This window comes from Protopterus annectens, chromosome 4.part0 (assembly GCF_019279795.1).
Source record: "Protopterus annectens isolate FY-2018-M chromosome 4.part0, PAN1.0, whole genome shotgun sequence".
NCBI classification, from domain to species: domain Eukaryota; kingdom Metazoa; phylum Chordata; order Ceratodontiformes; family Protopteridae; genus Protopterus; species Protopterus annectens.
In genome coordinates, this window is record NC_056733.1 from 1,602,022,194 (window position 1) to 1,602,037,352 (window position 15,159).

Here is a 15,159-nt window from a genome sequence, read left to right on the forward strand (position 1 = left end):
ACACACACACACACACACACACAATCAATATGCAGAAAACCACATTATGTAATTTGAGCCTAAAATATTTTTCATTTAGAAATCTGGAAATGCCCTTCAGAATGTACATATATTTATCGACATTGAAACATTTGCTCTGTTGCTCTGTTGTCTTTAAAGGGTAAATTTGCTCCCTAAAATACAATAATAATTTCCCCTCAGACACCGTATATTCTGAGAAAATGCTGGGTTAACACACACCCTTTGTGCTGGCTTTGAATTGCTTGCCCTTCCCGCGTAAGTCAAGATGAAATTCCCAGTGAAATATAATCCATAATATAAATAATCAAAAATTTGGCTGGCTTCTGCTTAAGTTACTCTTCCATGCACTACATGCTGCTTCTCTGCTTCCACTGCGACGCGGAAGTGAGCTCATTGAGCTCAATTCCGACAGGCTGGTAGCCACGATGATGACATCATCAGAAAAAAAAAATTTAAAAAAAAAATTTTTGTTTGAAATTTGATTTCTAACCGACAATTTGTCAGATAACAGGACAGTCCGAACAAACGGACACCCCCTAGCTATTCTCTGTCTCATGTCGTCTACTAAGATGTGCTCTCTGCTTGACTTACAAAGCCATGTCTGACCCAGTTTGCTAAGGGATGCTGCATCTAAAGAAATCCCAATCCCTCTGCACCACACACTCCAGAGACTTCATCCTCATTACCACATCAGCAGAACATGCTGGAGGGGCAGGTTCCTCACCCAGAAACTGCCCATGCTCTGGAATAGACTTCCCATACATGTCAAGCAGAGCACCTCGCTGTCTCTCTTCAAGAGAAATCTTGATGAGTGGAAGGGTAATAGAAAGTTCAACCCAGGGATCACTCCAGTGACTGTACTTGATAGAGACACTGGGAACTAACATCGGGTGGCACGATGCCAGGGCACTTCTATGGGCTAGGCTTGTAAAGGCTCCAGGGCCATTAGCCTAGTACACACCGATGAACCTATGACTGGGATGCCAGTGAAGTTCTTGGATCCACAGTATGTACTGTCAGTGCTTGTTCATACAAGCACTAACAGTCTCCCCATCAGTGTGCTTGTACCTTTTCTGGTGTTTGCGAGATCACAACACTATCCGACATGCTACTGTCGTTGTCATGCTTATTAAGCAGGAAATGGCAGAATGGAAACACACTCAATGAGGTGTAAACTGTGGTACCACCCATGTGATAATTTCTGGTAGTCTAGACTAAAACAGAGTGAAAAGGTCACACAGATAACCAACTGGTTAAAAAACACAAAAAGAAAAATCTAGCAAAGCTAGACTTCTGTGTTGATACCTTAAACTCTTGCAGCAGAGGCCTCATGGGTTATGTGCAAATCACCCTTTAAGGATATCAGGTGATGTCCTTCAAGGATGCATCTGCAGTCCTAACAAATGGGTTGTCCTGCTTCAGGCAGCCCTTCGGTCGGCCGGATTCCAAAGTCTGGGTCTGGCCTCGGCTGATGTCGCACTTCACCCGACGTCATAGCTGCTGGGGTATAAAGGCATCAGCCGACGCCATTTTCCCCAGTCTTTCTTGCCGCGCGGTGCCCGAAGCAGAAGCTGTTCGCAAGTGCCGGTCGGTCAGATCCAGAGATTTCAGCTTACCGAAGACTTCTAAAAAGCTAAGTACCCCGTTGGGGACTCTTTCTTGCCTCAGCCGATGTCAGACAAAGTAAATAATTGTTTAACTTGTGGGAAACAAATACCTCATAAGGATTTCCACTCTTACTGTCTTCCTTGCTTAGGCCCAGACCACGACGTATCAGCTTGTTTAGCCTGTGCCTCCTTCAACCGACGGACTCTTAGACGTTGGTCGGAGTTTGCTGAAGAGTTTTTTGGCTCCACTTTTGCATATAAAATGCCGTCGGAGACTTCGACTACACATTTAGCTAAAAAACGCAAAGAAAAGGACCGACACTCGCGGCCCGCGGTTTCGGCTGAAACCACGATGAGGCCTACCGCGAGTGTCTCGGTTTCGGCTGAAACCGAGACCCCGGTTCTCCCTTCGGCCGAAAGCATGGCTCCGATAACCGAGGCCACACAGTCCATGGCTGAGTCGGCTACAGAAATTCCTTCTGAAGTAGCAGGCACACAAGAGTTGTCTGACACTATATCGTTGGACATCTCTACTCCTGCACGTGGGGCAGCTAGACCCCCTGCTTCTATGTCTATCAAGGCTTTCTCCAGGGCTAAAGCAGCCAAACTTTCCAAGGCCTTACCTTCAAAAGCTCCCTCTCACAGGCCTACCTCCAGTTCACAGATCCTCAGCCTTGCTGAGGACCTTATTTCTTTGATCAGGGGATCCCATCCTCACCCAGACAGGGCCTCACAACCTCCTCCTGATAAGAGGCCTAGAACTGAACCCTCTGAACCTCTGTCCTCTGACTATTCCTCGGATGGTTCAGATGTATCAGACCATCAGGAAGGCCCATACTCACCTTATGAGGATTCTGATGCAGAGGACTCCATTCGTTCTGCCTCTCCTCCAGAAGAATTTTCCTTTGGGGAAACCCTACACTCCATGAGGGAACACTTGCAATGGCAGGGTCAGGATTTTTCTGATTCTAGGAAAAGGCTAAGGACTTTTTTACACTTACCACAGCATAGGCCTTTAGCCATTCCACCTGTACTTTCAGTTGTTGATGATGCATTCAATGATGCCAGTACTACCCCTGATTCTCTTCTCCCAGCCCCTGCAAAGCCTGACAGATATTACAGGGTCCCGGATTCTCACTACCACTTGTATAAGGCTCATGCTGCAGACCCAGAAACCATTTCTCAGGGCCCTAAGGGTGTTGCAGCTGCCCTCTGCCAAAAACCCACTCCCATCCGAAAGGGAATCTAGAGCATTAGAGAGATGGGGTAAAAAGGTTTATACATCTGCTACTCTTTCTGCGAGAGCTTTAAACTGTCAATTTCACATGATTCAGTATCAGGAATTTTTGTTAGATCAACTGAATAAAAAACTGGCCTCTCCTGAACCTTTAGACCGTAAGTCCCTTCAGGATTTGGTACACAATTCTGAGCAGGTCAGTAATCATTTTTTAAAATGTGGCTATGATGCACTGGAGGCTTCATTTAGATCAGCTATGACTGGAGCAGTGATTCAAAGGCATGCCTGGTTAAAAGAACAATCCTTACCAGACCATGTTAAGTCTAAACTCCTGGATGCCCCTATGGAGAAGCGAAGTTTGTTTGGCTCCCCTGCACAGGAGGTTCTAAAGAAAGTGGAAGAAAAAGCAAAATCTGTCCAAACAGTCAAGGATTTTTTGCAGGTCCAGCCTCCAAGGTTTAGCAGAAATTGGCCTTCAAAGAATTGGTCCTTTCCAGACAGCTCCAGAGCACAGAGAGGCAGAAATAGACGCCCAAGAGGCAGAGGTCAATCTAGGGGTGCCTACAGGGATCGTCAGTGGCAACCTGCCAACCAAGGAAGTGCCGCCACAGCTGCGACTGCAACCACATCTACAGGACAGACACAATGACTTGGCTCTGATTCCGCCTACTAGGGAACAACTGGAAGCACCCTTGGGCGGAAAGCTAGCCTTATTCTCAAGAAATTGGCATTGTATTACAGGAGACAAATGGACTTTACAAACAATAGACAAGGGCTACAGGTTTCACTTCCACACTCTACCAACAGAGAGAGGAATGCCAAACCTTCCACCAAGCCAGAAATCAGAGGCTCTAAAACAAATCATCAGTTTACTAAAGATGAGAGCAATAAAAAAGGTACCATCTATGGAACAAGGCCAAGGATTTTACTCCTGACTATTCCCTGTACCAAGAAAAGAAAATCAAGGGAGGCCTATTCTAGATTTGTTCGCACTGAACACATACCTCATTGTTCCAAAATTCAAAATGCTGACACTACAGCAACTTCTTCCCATGTTGGGCAAGGAGTCTTGGCTGGTGACTCTAGATCTCAAGGAGGCATACCTGCACGTACCTATATGACCAGATTGCAGAAGACACCTCAGATTTCTTGCAGGATCAGAGCATTATCAATTCTCAGCATTGCCCTTTGGCTTATCTACTGCGCCCAGAGTATTCACGAAATGCCTGGCATCAGTAATTGCTCACTGCAGGCTTCAGGGAATTCAAATCTACCCATACCTGGACGACTGCCTAATACAAGCAGACAACAAGACAAAATTAATACAGGATTTGGCCTATGTCATACAACTGCTGCAAGCCTTGGGATACACGGTCAACATACAAAAGTCAAGACTAGTGCCATCTCAAAGGATAACATTTTTGGGGGCAGAACTGGACACAATAACTCAGATGGCTTTTCTCACAGAGGAAAAACAAAAGCAACTACCAGTCTATTTCATGGCATTAACAAGACAAACTCAGCTTACTGCAAGGAAAGTCCTGCAGGCCCTGGGTTACATGGCATCCTGCATAATATTGATCCCACATGCCAGGCTGCATATGAGAAAGTTACAATGGTACCTAAGGAATGTATGGTCTCAGCACAGACAGTCTAGAATCCCAGATACCAATCATTCCATGTCTGAAAAAAGAATTCCTGTGGTGGGCTCAGGCCTGTCAGATGAACAGAGAATTGCCTTTCCACAAACCACATCCAAGGCAGACCATTACCACGGACGCCTCAGACCTAGGCTGGGGGGCACACATGGAAGACAAGTGCATTCAAGGCCTATGGTCACAAGACCAGCTGAATCTACACATAAACCTAAAGGAGATGCTGGCAGTGAAGCATGCAATAGAGGCATTCAGACCATTCATCCAGCAAGGACACCTGCTGATAAGGACGGACAATACCACAGTCATGTGGTACATCAACAAACAAGGAGGCACACATTCATACCCTCTATGCCGGACGGCAATGGACCTGTGGAACTTGGCCCTGATTCTCAACATCCAACTGCAGGCCAAATTTGTACCAGGAAAAGAAAATTCACTAGCAGACAGCTTAAGCAGGACTACCACGGATGCTCACGAATGGATGCTGCATCCAGATATTTTCAAAACCTTAACAAAGAAATGGGGAATGCCAGAGATAGACCTGTTTGTCTCCCCACACAACCACCAACTGAAGAAATTCTGCTCAAGAGTATACCACCCACTTGCCTGGAGGGTGGACTCCCTTTCTTTCAGCTGGAAGGACCTGACAGTGTATGTCTTCCCTCCTCTTCCTTTGATGTACAAAGTTCTACTGAAGATCAGAGAGGAACAGCCAAAGGTAATTCTGATAGCTCCAGACTGGCCAAGGCAACATTGGTACCCGCTACTAAGAAGCATGTCTCGGACACATTCATGGCATCTACCTCTATGTCCCCTACTTCTAACGCAGAACAACTACAAGACCCTGCATCCAAACTTAAAAACACTGCAGCTAACTGCTTGGAAAATTGCATAAAACAAAACCAGCTTGATTTATCTCAGAGGGTCAAGGACATTATCCTGGAGGCTCGCAGACCCTCCACAAGGAAAACGTATTCAGCCAAATGGAAAAGATTCCTCATTTGGAGTGCAGAAAAGGGAGAAAATGCCACACTAGCAAACCTGGCACACATCCTGGAATACTTAGCAGAACTGTTCCACAATGGCCTGTCCTATTCTTCCATTAAGATACATGCATCAGCAATTTCAGCAGAGTACAACATGGATCCTCCTGTCTTCTCTCATCCTCTCCTCAGACAATTTTTGAGAGGGATCAAAAATGTAAAGCCTCCAAGGAAACCACCTTTACCTGCATGGGATCTCAATTTTGTGCTAGAAAAATTAACACTTCCCCCTTTTGAACCAGCAGCAACAGCAGACTTACAGTTCTTATCTTGGAAAACTGCTTTCCTGCTAGCAATCACCTCAGCAAGAAGGGTATCTGAATTACAGGCATTAATGGCAGTGCAGCCTTTCCTTATCTTCCATCAGGATAGAGTGTCTCTGAGAACCAATCCTACTTTTATGCCAAAGGTGGTATCCAGGGTATCCTTAAACCAAGCCATACATTTGCCTATGTTCTTCCCCAACCCACAGAACGGGGGGGGGGGGGAACTACTACACACCTTGGATGTACACAGACAGCTGCGCTACTACCTGGACAGAACCAAGAGCAGTAGAAAGATTGACCAGCTTCTGGTAGCATATGCAACAGGAGTGCAAGGAAAAGCAATTTCAAAGCAGACAATTTCAAAATGGATAGGAAATTGCATTCGATTCTGCTACTCATTTCATGGAAAGACAACTCCTGAAAATATCAGGCCTCACTCCACAAGAGCTACAGCCACCACTACAGCTTTCCTACGAGGAGTGGCTACCAAAGACATTTTAGAAGCTGCTACTTGGAGCTCCGTGCATACATTTGCCAAGCATTATAATCTTCCTTTATACTCCAGATCCCGAGCAGGTTTTGCAACTGCTGTTTTACAGGGGATCTTAACTACACCATCATTATCTTAGTGCCTCCTCCCCCAGATTAGCTATGGTATTCTACCCATTTGTTAGGACTGCAGATGCATCCTTGAAGGACATAGTACAGTTTTGTACCTACCATAAATGTAGATGTCCGATAGGTATGCATCTGCAGTCAGGATTACCCACCCTCCTTCCCCTCTGTGGTATTCCTAGGGTATTTACCCCTCTTTAAGCTAGCTGGGGGAATCTATTATGGTGTATTTGTTTGTATGTTTTTTGCTTTCTCTGTTTGGAATTATTTCCATTTATCCAAATTTAGCCTTCCTAGAGGGCACCTGGCATCTGGGGCAAGAAACACTGAGGAAAATGGCATAGGCTGATGCCTTTATACCCCAGCAGCTATGACGTCGGGTGAAGTGCGACATCAGCCGAGGCCAGACCCAGACTTTGGAATCCAGCCGACCGAAGGGCTGCCTGAGGCAGGACAACCCATTTGTTAGGACTGCAGATGCATACCTATCGGACATCTACATTTATGGTAGGTACAAAACTGTACTTTTCAGCTAAATGGCAATCCTGAATGTCCATGACTTTTTCTTTTACTTTCATTTTTAAGCCTTTTTATGGACAATTTCAGGCCATTAAAGCTAACCCCCCTCTAGCTCCCTCCCGAAAGAGTGATTATCCTTCAACAACAAATTGTGGATCTCCTGTCAAGATGAAAAGCACCAGCATCACAGATTCTCAAACTGCTTGGCACAATGGCAGCAGCGATTATTGCAATACCCCTTGCGAGATCTCACATGCGCATTCTTCAGTGGCTGCTATTCACACAGTGAACGTTTCAGGACTTACCGATGAATCACCCATTTCTTATTACCAACTCTTGCAAGGAAAAACTTAGGTGGTGGCTAACGTCAGAGATGGTGACTATGGGCCATCCATTTGTCCTCCCCCCAGTCAATGCTGAAGTGCTTTATAGGTTTATTTTAATTTATATAGCCAAGGGAGTCAGTGAAAGGGCATAGTTGATATCTTGCTTCATGTCACCCTATAGTTCTAGTGCTCTTGACACTGTACTGAGTAAACCGTCTTAAACCGTAACCACGGACACCTCCCTGATTGGGTGGTGGAGGCATTATCAGGGACGGACATCCCAAGGTACTTGGCAGGCTCATGAGACTCATTTGCACATAAATGTCCTGGAGATGAGAGCGGTTCTTTTAGCGTTGCAGGCCTTTCAAGACTCTCTTCCCCTAGGCACGATTGCAATCCAGTCAGACAACATGTCCGTAGACTGGTACATAAACAAGGAGGAACCAGATCTTACCCCCTGTGTCGAGAGGCCCTGAGATTATGGAAATGGGCAAAGTCCACCCAGCATTTTCTGATAGAAATGCACATCCCGGGGAAATCCAACATAATAGCAGACAGACTTAGAGCTATTCTGCTATCTCATGAGTGGTCTCTCAAGAACGAAATAGAGGAAATGATCTTCCGCAGATGAGGCCAGCCTTGCTGTGACCTTTTTGCCATCCCCACAAACACCAAGTGCAGCAACTACTTTGCCCTGATCCTTCAACAGGGACAATCCCTGAGGGATACACTCGTCCACGATTGGCCTCCGGGACTCCTATATGCTTTTCCTCCCTTTCCACTGATTCCCAGAGTTTTGCAGAAAGCCAGTTTTCTGGGCAGGACACTAATCTTAATTGCCCTTGTCATGTTTGGTTCCCCTTCCTGAAGCCTCATCTGCTAGAGGAGCCTTGGATCCTGGACCCAGTGCCGGATTTGTTGACCCATTCATCAGGAGCTCTTCATCCTTCTCTTCGGTCCATCAAACTGACAGCTTGGCTGCTCCAATTCCCAGAATAGCCAGGTTCCAGAATTTATCAGAAGAAGCGCTGCATATCCTATTGTCGTCTCACAAATCTTCAGCTAGGAAACTTTACCTCAGTAAGTGGAAAAGGTTTTCCATCTGGGCACAGCAGAATAACATTGACCCTTTCCTGGCATCCATCTCAGATATTTTGGAATTCCTAACAAAACTGTTCAATGAAGGAGCTGCAGCAGCAACCATTTGAGTCCAACTGGCTGCTATTTCTAATTTCCATTTAGGTGCATCTGAAAATGGTATCTTGTCTTATAAGCTGGCTAAGGCTTTTTTGAAAGGTACGATGCACTTAAAACCACCGATCAGATCTCCTACTACTCCCTGGAACTTAAATCTAATCCTGTCCAAAATTATTCTTCTGCACTTTAAACCTGCCTCTTCTTGTGAGCTGAAGTATCTTTCTTGGAAGACCATTTTCTTGGTGGCTATTACATCAGCATGCAGAATTTCGGAATTGCAAGCCCTTTCTATTAAGCCAACTTACTTAATATTTCATAAAGATAGGGTTTCCCTCAGCACAAATCCATCGTTCCTACCAAAAGTGTGTTCAGAATTCACACTTCTTTCGGCTGCTCCCGTTAGGGGTCGCCACAGCAGATCAACTGTTTCCATTTCTTCCTTTCCTCTGCATCTTGTGTTCAGAATTCACACTAAATCAAACAATTGAGTTACCTGTTCTCTTTCCCAATTATTCAAACCAGTTGGAATATATGCTTCACAAACTTGACATCCATCGACAACTTCGCTTCTATTTGGACAGAACAAAAGATCACAGAAGGGCTGATCAGCTGTTTGTCTCCTTCTCAGATTCTAAAAAAGGTGCACCTGTCTCTAAAACTACCTTGTCGAAATGGCTGTCTTGATTGTATTTCCTTTATAGTGAAGCGGATATTGCTTTACATAACAAAGTCAAGGCTCATTCTACAAGAGTGGTTTCTACTTCTGCAGCCTTCTTGACCAGGCTACATATTGATTCAATTTGTGCAGCTGCCACCTGGTCAAATCTGCATACCTTTATATCTCATTAAAAAGTGGACAATGCCTCTAGGGACACAGCTTCATTTGGGTCTGCTGTCCTGAAACAGGTTCTCCTGTGAGCTACCCAAGATTGTGGTTCTGGGAACTCTACCCATCAGTAAGAATGAAGGCGAGATTGAACAACTTTATATTAAGAAGTTATGTACTTACCATAACGTTTCATGTGAGTTATTGTTCTCGCCTTCATTATTACGACCCTCGCGCCACCTACCCCCTTCCTATGTCTGGAAGTTTGAGGGGTACCATCGTGGTTTTGGTTTTCCTGAGGAATTCCCTTTCACAGTGGACTGTATGATTTCCTTGAAATCTGGGGTAGATTTTACACTAGTTGGCAGCAAACAAGATCTAGGGAATGTAGTGGTGCATTGTGGGATAGGGCTTTGGCCTCGTGCTATTTGAGACCTCGAGCTTTGCAAATTTTCCGACTTGGAGCCGATGATCGGCTCAGAACCCATCAGTAATAATGAAGGCGAGAAGAACAACTCAAATGGAACATTATGGTAAGTACATAACTTCTTATTTCCAAAGGTCAATCCTCTTATGCTGTGCTGATGATGTCGTAAGAAGGCAGAAACATGCATGTCCACAGCTAGAGGGGTTTGGCTTTAATGGCCTGAAATTGTCCATAAAAAGACTTAAAAATGAAAGTAAAAGAAAAAGTCATGGACATTCAGGATTGGCATTTAGCTGAAACACCTGATATCCTTAAAGGGTGATTTGCATATATCCCATGAGGCCTCTGCTGCAAGAGGTTTAAGGTATCACACCGTTAGAAGTCTAGCGTTGCTAGATGTTTCTTTTTGTGGTAGTCTAGACTACAAAACCCAGAGTCCATAGTGCGTAATAGCATGGGAGAGATAATTGGTCAGAATTGTATTGCATTCCCTTTTCATTTTTTTTTTCCTGATTGCTGTTTCATTTACTCTTGAAGGAGAAAAAAACACAGTGCAGAGTTCCTTGTTACCATATCGAATTACTTTGTTTGTTTTCATTGATAAGGTCTCTGAATTTAAGGATATTCCATCGTTATGTTTGGTTTTGTCATTGATTCTCGAGTAAAGGAGTTGAAAGCTATGGCTGTAGTCATAATGTAGTCATAAGAGAGTGAAAGTGACAGATGCCCCTGCACAAAGTGCTACTGCTACTTGGGCTTCTGTTCTTATGCCCTCATTTCTTTGTCTGTCCCACAGTGTGCATCCTACCACACATAAATCTGGACATTCACCAATGAATGTCCAGTAGTGCATTTGCAGTCAATGCTGAAGTGCTTTATAGGTTTATTTTAATTTATCTAGCCAAGGGAGTCAGTGAAAGGGCATAGTTGATATCTTGCTTCATGTCACCCAATAGTTCTAGTGCTCTTGACACTATACTGAGTAAACCGTCTTCCACCAAGAATGCTCTGGATTGGACTTGCACAGTGCTAACTTCTTCATAAGAGTGGATGTAGTATGTGGCATATTAAATGTCTGGGACAGAAATGAGGAGAGAACCATGTTACGAAAATTTATTTAAACGTTTGTCAGAAAAGCATGATCACTTTCAAACACTGAAGAGCTCTTTAGGCTCTTGAGTGTTTGAAAAAAGCATGCTGTTTTCTATTACTGTTTTGCAGATTGTTGTATTTTTCTAAGATGCATGTTTGGTATTACAGAAATACAGTACGCTTAAGCAAATTTATTTTTCTGTTTACTTTTCCTTTTACTTTCTATTAACCTTATTGATCTTTAGCATTTCTGCAATCAGTCTTGAACCTGTTTGTTCCCCTAGTATACTTTCCTTTCAGATACTGGTGGGGAGGGAGGGCAAGAGCTGTGCAGAGAAAGCCGGTTTCCAGACAACTGTATAGGATTTTGGTTGCCTGCACTCACTTCCCTTCAGCACACTCCATGCTAAGGACTTCATTTTCCTGGGGGTTTTAGGAGATGTTCTTAGCCCAGTGAAGCCAAGGATATGGCTTCTCTTCTGCAGACTGGGGATGCCTGGATTTGAGGAAAGACCTTGATTATTCTGAGGCTGGAGAACACACACATGCACACATATATACAGTCATTCATAAGTATATATCTTGGAGCATGCACATACATACATGACACTTGTGTGCATATTTATTTAGTAAATCTTGCCGTAGTGTTTGGTATAAGTAGCATAGCATGCAAGATCACACCTCTCCAGTGATATTTATTGTTGCTATACAGTTTACTAAGAAAATATTTCTAAACCTTTTTCTTAAGTATGTCAGTTGTGTAGAGTTAATTTTTCATTGTTTGTTCAAAAGTATGCAGTATGCAACATACATTTGCTGAGCATGTATGTCAATGACTGTGGCATGCATATGCTCAAGGTAGAGCACATTTTCTTGTCTTTTTAGGATTCTGTCCTACAGTATTTCTCACTGAAACATTTTCATTGTTTGAGGTTGTGATGAGAAAGATGCAGTGTTCATGCTTATTTTTGTTTTGTTGACATATATATTTTTTAATTTTATTTAGTACCTGTATGTGTGTATGTAAGGTTGGCCTTTGTGCAGGGTTGATGTAGTAGTTCTCAAATATTTTGTTTGGCAGTGCCACCAGAGAGGTATTTTTAGTTTTGCGCCACTGAAGAAACAGCAGCTAGTCTAATAGAAAAATCTTAATTGTCTCACTTCTGCAGTATAATTGTTTGTCATATCTGTTGATGATAGAACATGGACTGGCAAGTGACTCAAAAGAAATGTGAAGCTTCTTTTAAAGTTGTTTTCCAACATGTTACCTGCATTACAGTATTTCATGGATTAAGTGGTGCAATGATTTTTTCTGTTCTTGTCATTCCTGTTTAATTTGAATTGTTTGCAATAAAAAGCTTTGTACTTTTTTTTTTATGAAACCACAACCCAAATAAGTTTAGGGTTTCACTGCCTAACATCACTCAAGAGAATAACTTACAGTTGTGTCCTTGATTATGATGGACAGACACCTAGTGTGCGCAGTGGTTTGTCCCTTAACACCTGTGGACACATCCTCTCATTGTTCTCTTCACTGACATTAAGAGAATAAAGATTAAGTGAATCCTTCTTGATGTCAGCATGTAAAACGTGTTGTTATGAAGATAATTAAAAATAGCAAGACACAGAAAAAAGAAACGTATGGAAAGTGCATCATGGAGCTTCAACCTCTATGTACCGTGATGCAGAAGGCAAGAAAAAAGCAAAGGGAAATCACCAACTGTGCATGTCCCTGTTTGTCTGAGTTAAGTATACCCTGGAAACTCCAGTATTCATGCCTAGAAGTTATCTGCACTACTTTCTAGAGATCACTTGGTCACACCTTACAAATGTGTTTTTTACCCCTTTTTTCTTTAAGAGCAAGTACTCTAAAGTGTTTAACGGTATTCCATAATTTTGTTTTTCTGTGTTAGCATTAGGGTGCCTTTAGTTACTGTGCTCATACATATTGAAAATTTCACTTTAAAAAAGGTCTTTAGTTCTGTGGCTAGTCTAAAGCTTATCCCTTCATCCCTGAAATATTCAGATGATTTTGTAACGTGTAGGCTAGCGGTGTTAATGTAAGTATCATGCACTCAGTCCAAAAGCAACTAGATGTCGGTGTCATATTCTTACAGCTTCTGAGCCACAAGTGGTTGTTAACTTATAGTCACTTTAAATAGTATCTGTGAGTTTAAGTCTGCACTAATTACATCATTGCTCATCTTTGGCTCCAAGTGCTTGTAGCACTGAGATTCCACAGGAGCTTTCTAGTGAGCTAAAGCACTGCACTGCACTGCACTAGTTGCTAATGTCTGTCTCATGAATTTGTTGCCAGGTTTGTCTGTAATGTATTCATTGACTGTTTCCCCCCTTTCCAGATCAGTATCTTCATGACTCATCTTTCAAATTATGGAAACGACCGTCTGGGATTATACACCTTTAAGAACCTTATCAGGTTTGTTCAGATGTGGACTAACCTAAAACTACAGACCCTCCCTCCAGTTCAGCTGGCTCAGAAGTACTTCCAGATTTTTCCTGAAGAAAAGGACCCTTTGTGGCAGGTACTTGCACTTAAAAGACTGCGGTACTAAAAAAAATCATAATCTATTAAACTGCTGTTCTGTGATTTGCAGCTATAAATGGGCATGCTAACTGGAGTTGTCATTTGATGGACTGTTAGTTGTTGCACTTGTGGCAGTGCTCTGGAAGGGTGTGCTTTGGTGCTGTTTTGACAAACAGAAAATTGATTTCTGTGAATGTATACTTTTTACATCTTCCCTTAATGCACTTTCACAAACAATCCATAAATGCATGTGTTGTTTTGAGCCTTCTTGTCTAACTTTGTAATGGCCGTTTCTTCAGATTTAATCTTGATGATAGGTTATATTGGGCCTCAGTCGGTGTATGTGGTAGTTTTTGTGATTCCAGCAGTTGTAAGAGATAAACTTTGCAAGTGACATTTGATCTAGATTGATCTAGAAGTTCATCATGTAATCTACTCCAACTTGCACCTTATTTCTTGACTGCTTAGTGTGGACTGTAAAAAGATAATTCTAAAAGTCTTGCCGTTTCTCCCAGGCCATAACACCCTTCCAGCTCATTTTAGGGTCAGCACTGTAGTGTTAGACTTTTCAGGGTTGTTAGAAGTAGTAAAGCAGATGCTGTTTTCAGACGTATTTAGTTCATGGAACATGCCTTAATTGTTTTGCCCCCCTCCCCCCAAGCTGCCTGATAATGCCTTACCCTGGGCTTTAGAAGTTAAGATAACCACAGGAGATCTCCTATTCAGAGCATCTCCTCTCACACATTTCTTCATTTTAGACATGCTGGCCCGCTAACGTACAGCAGTGTATCCACCTCTTATTCTAGTGGCATGGGTTCTGGTATTGGCCCAGGAGCTAGTAAAAAAGCCATAGTTACAGACAGAAATTAGCATTGTTATCTGGTTTACCTTCCTTGGGAGTGTGAAGATAGGTAAAGGCTGCCAGTCTAGCTAGATAGAAATTTGTAGATAATTCTGTCATTTGTAAATATTAATGTAAGCCACAGGCTTGTTCTCTTAAATGTGAAAAGACTGTAGTGGATGTTGAACTGAAAAAAAAATGCAACAACAGTGCACTCTGCTGTAAGGAAACTGATAAGTCAAGCATTGTGAAATTCTTTGATCTAAAACTGCTAGCCGAGATCTCTAGAGGGAGGCATTCTGCCTATTGTTTTGAGGCCAGAGTTAATGGCTAAAATTTACATGTATAATTTATTTTATTGCTCTGGCTTCCTGACCAGCTGCAAGATCAAAAGGGCTATTAACCTCTGAGTTTCAGTTAGCCTGGAAACCAGAAAGAAATGTAATCTGAAATGAATCAGTGGGTACTGTGTTATCAGTTTAAGGACAGAAAGAATGAGGGCATTGAGCATTTTGTCTTGAGAACATCCAGCATCACCAGCACTGTCTTGGGCTATATACAAGTTTATTTTAGAACTGCATTTTCTCTTAGATATAGCTAGGAAATAGGAAGATTAGACTAATTGTTTTTTTCTGTATTGATGCCAGAAATATTCTACTGTATTATTTTATGTATTTTCCTGTGTCTGAACTCTTGACTAGCACTGTGTAGTAAGAAGTCTTGTGTTTTATTATTATTTATTATTAAATGTTTTTAAACCTTTTAACTGTGACTGTTGTGTAGAAATAATTTAAGCTCTAAGAGGACACTGCATGTATTTAATGATACTGGCCAAGCCACTCCAATAAGTCTTGACTGTTCAGTTGCACTTACCATTTGGTTAATAATATTGCACAGTAATAATTGGACACCCTTTGTTAAGGGCCTTTTTAGTAGTTG

At 42.6% G+C, this 15,159-nt stretch overlaps 1 protein-coding gene across 1 annotated transcript in view; it reads left to right on the plus strand.

Annotated features, from left to right (window-relative positions):
* NDST1 (N-deacetylase and N-sulfotransferase 1) overlaps positions 1-15,159 on the plus strand; it is a 1,661,305-nt gene that overhangs the window by 922,384 nt on the left and 723,762 nt on the right. The window contains exon 9 of the mRNA XM_044069371.1: positions 13,195-13,377. Coding sequence (XP_043925306.1) covers positions 13,195-13,377 — 183 coding nt within the window. The remainder of the gene's footprint in view (positions 1-13,194; positions 13,378-15,159) is intronic.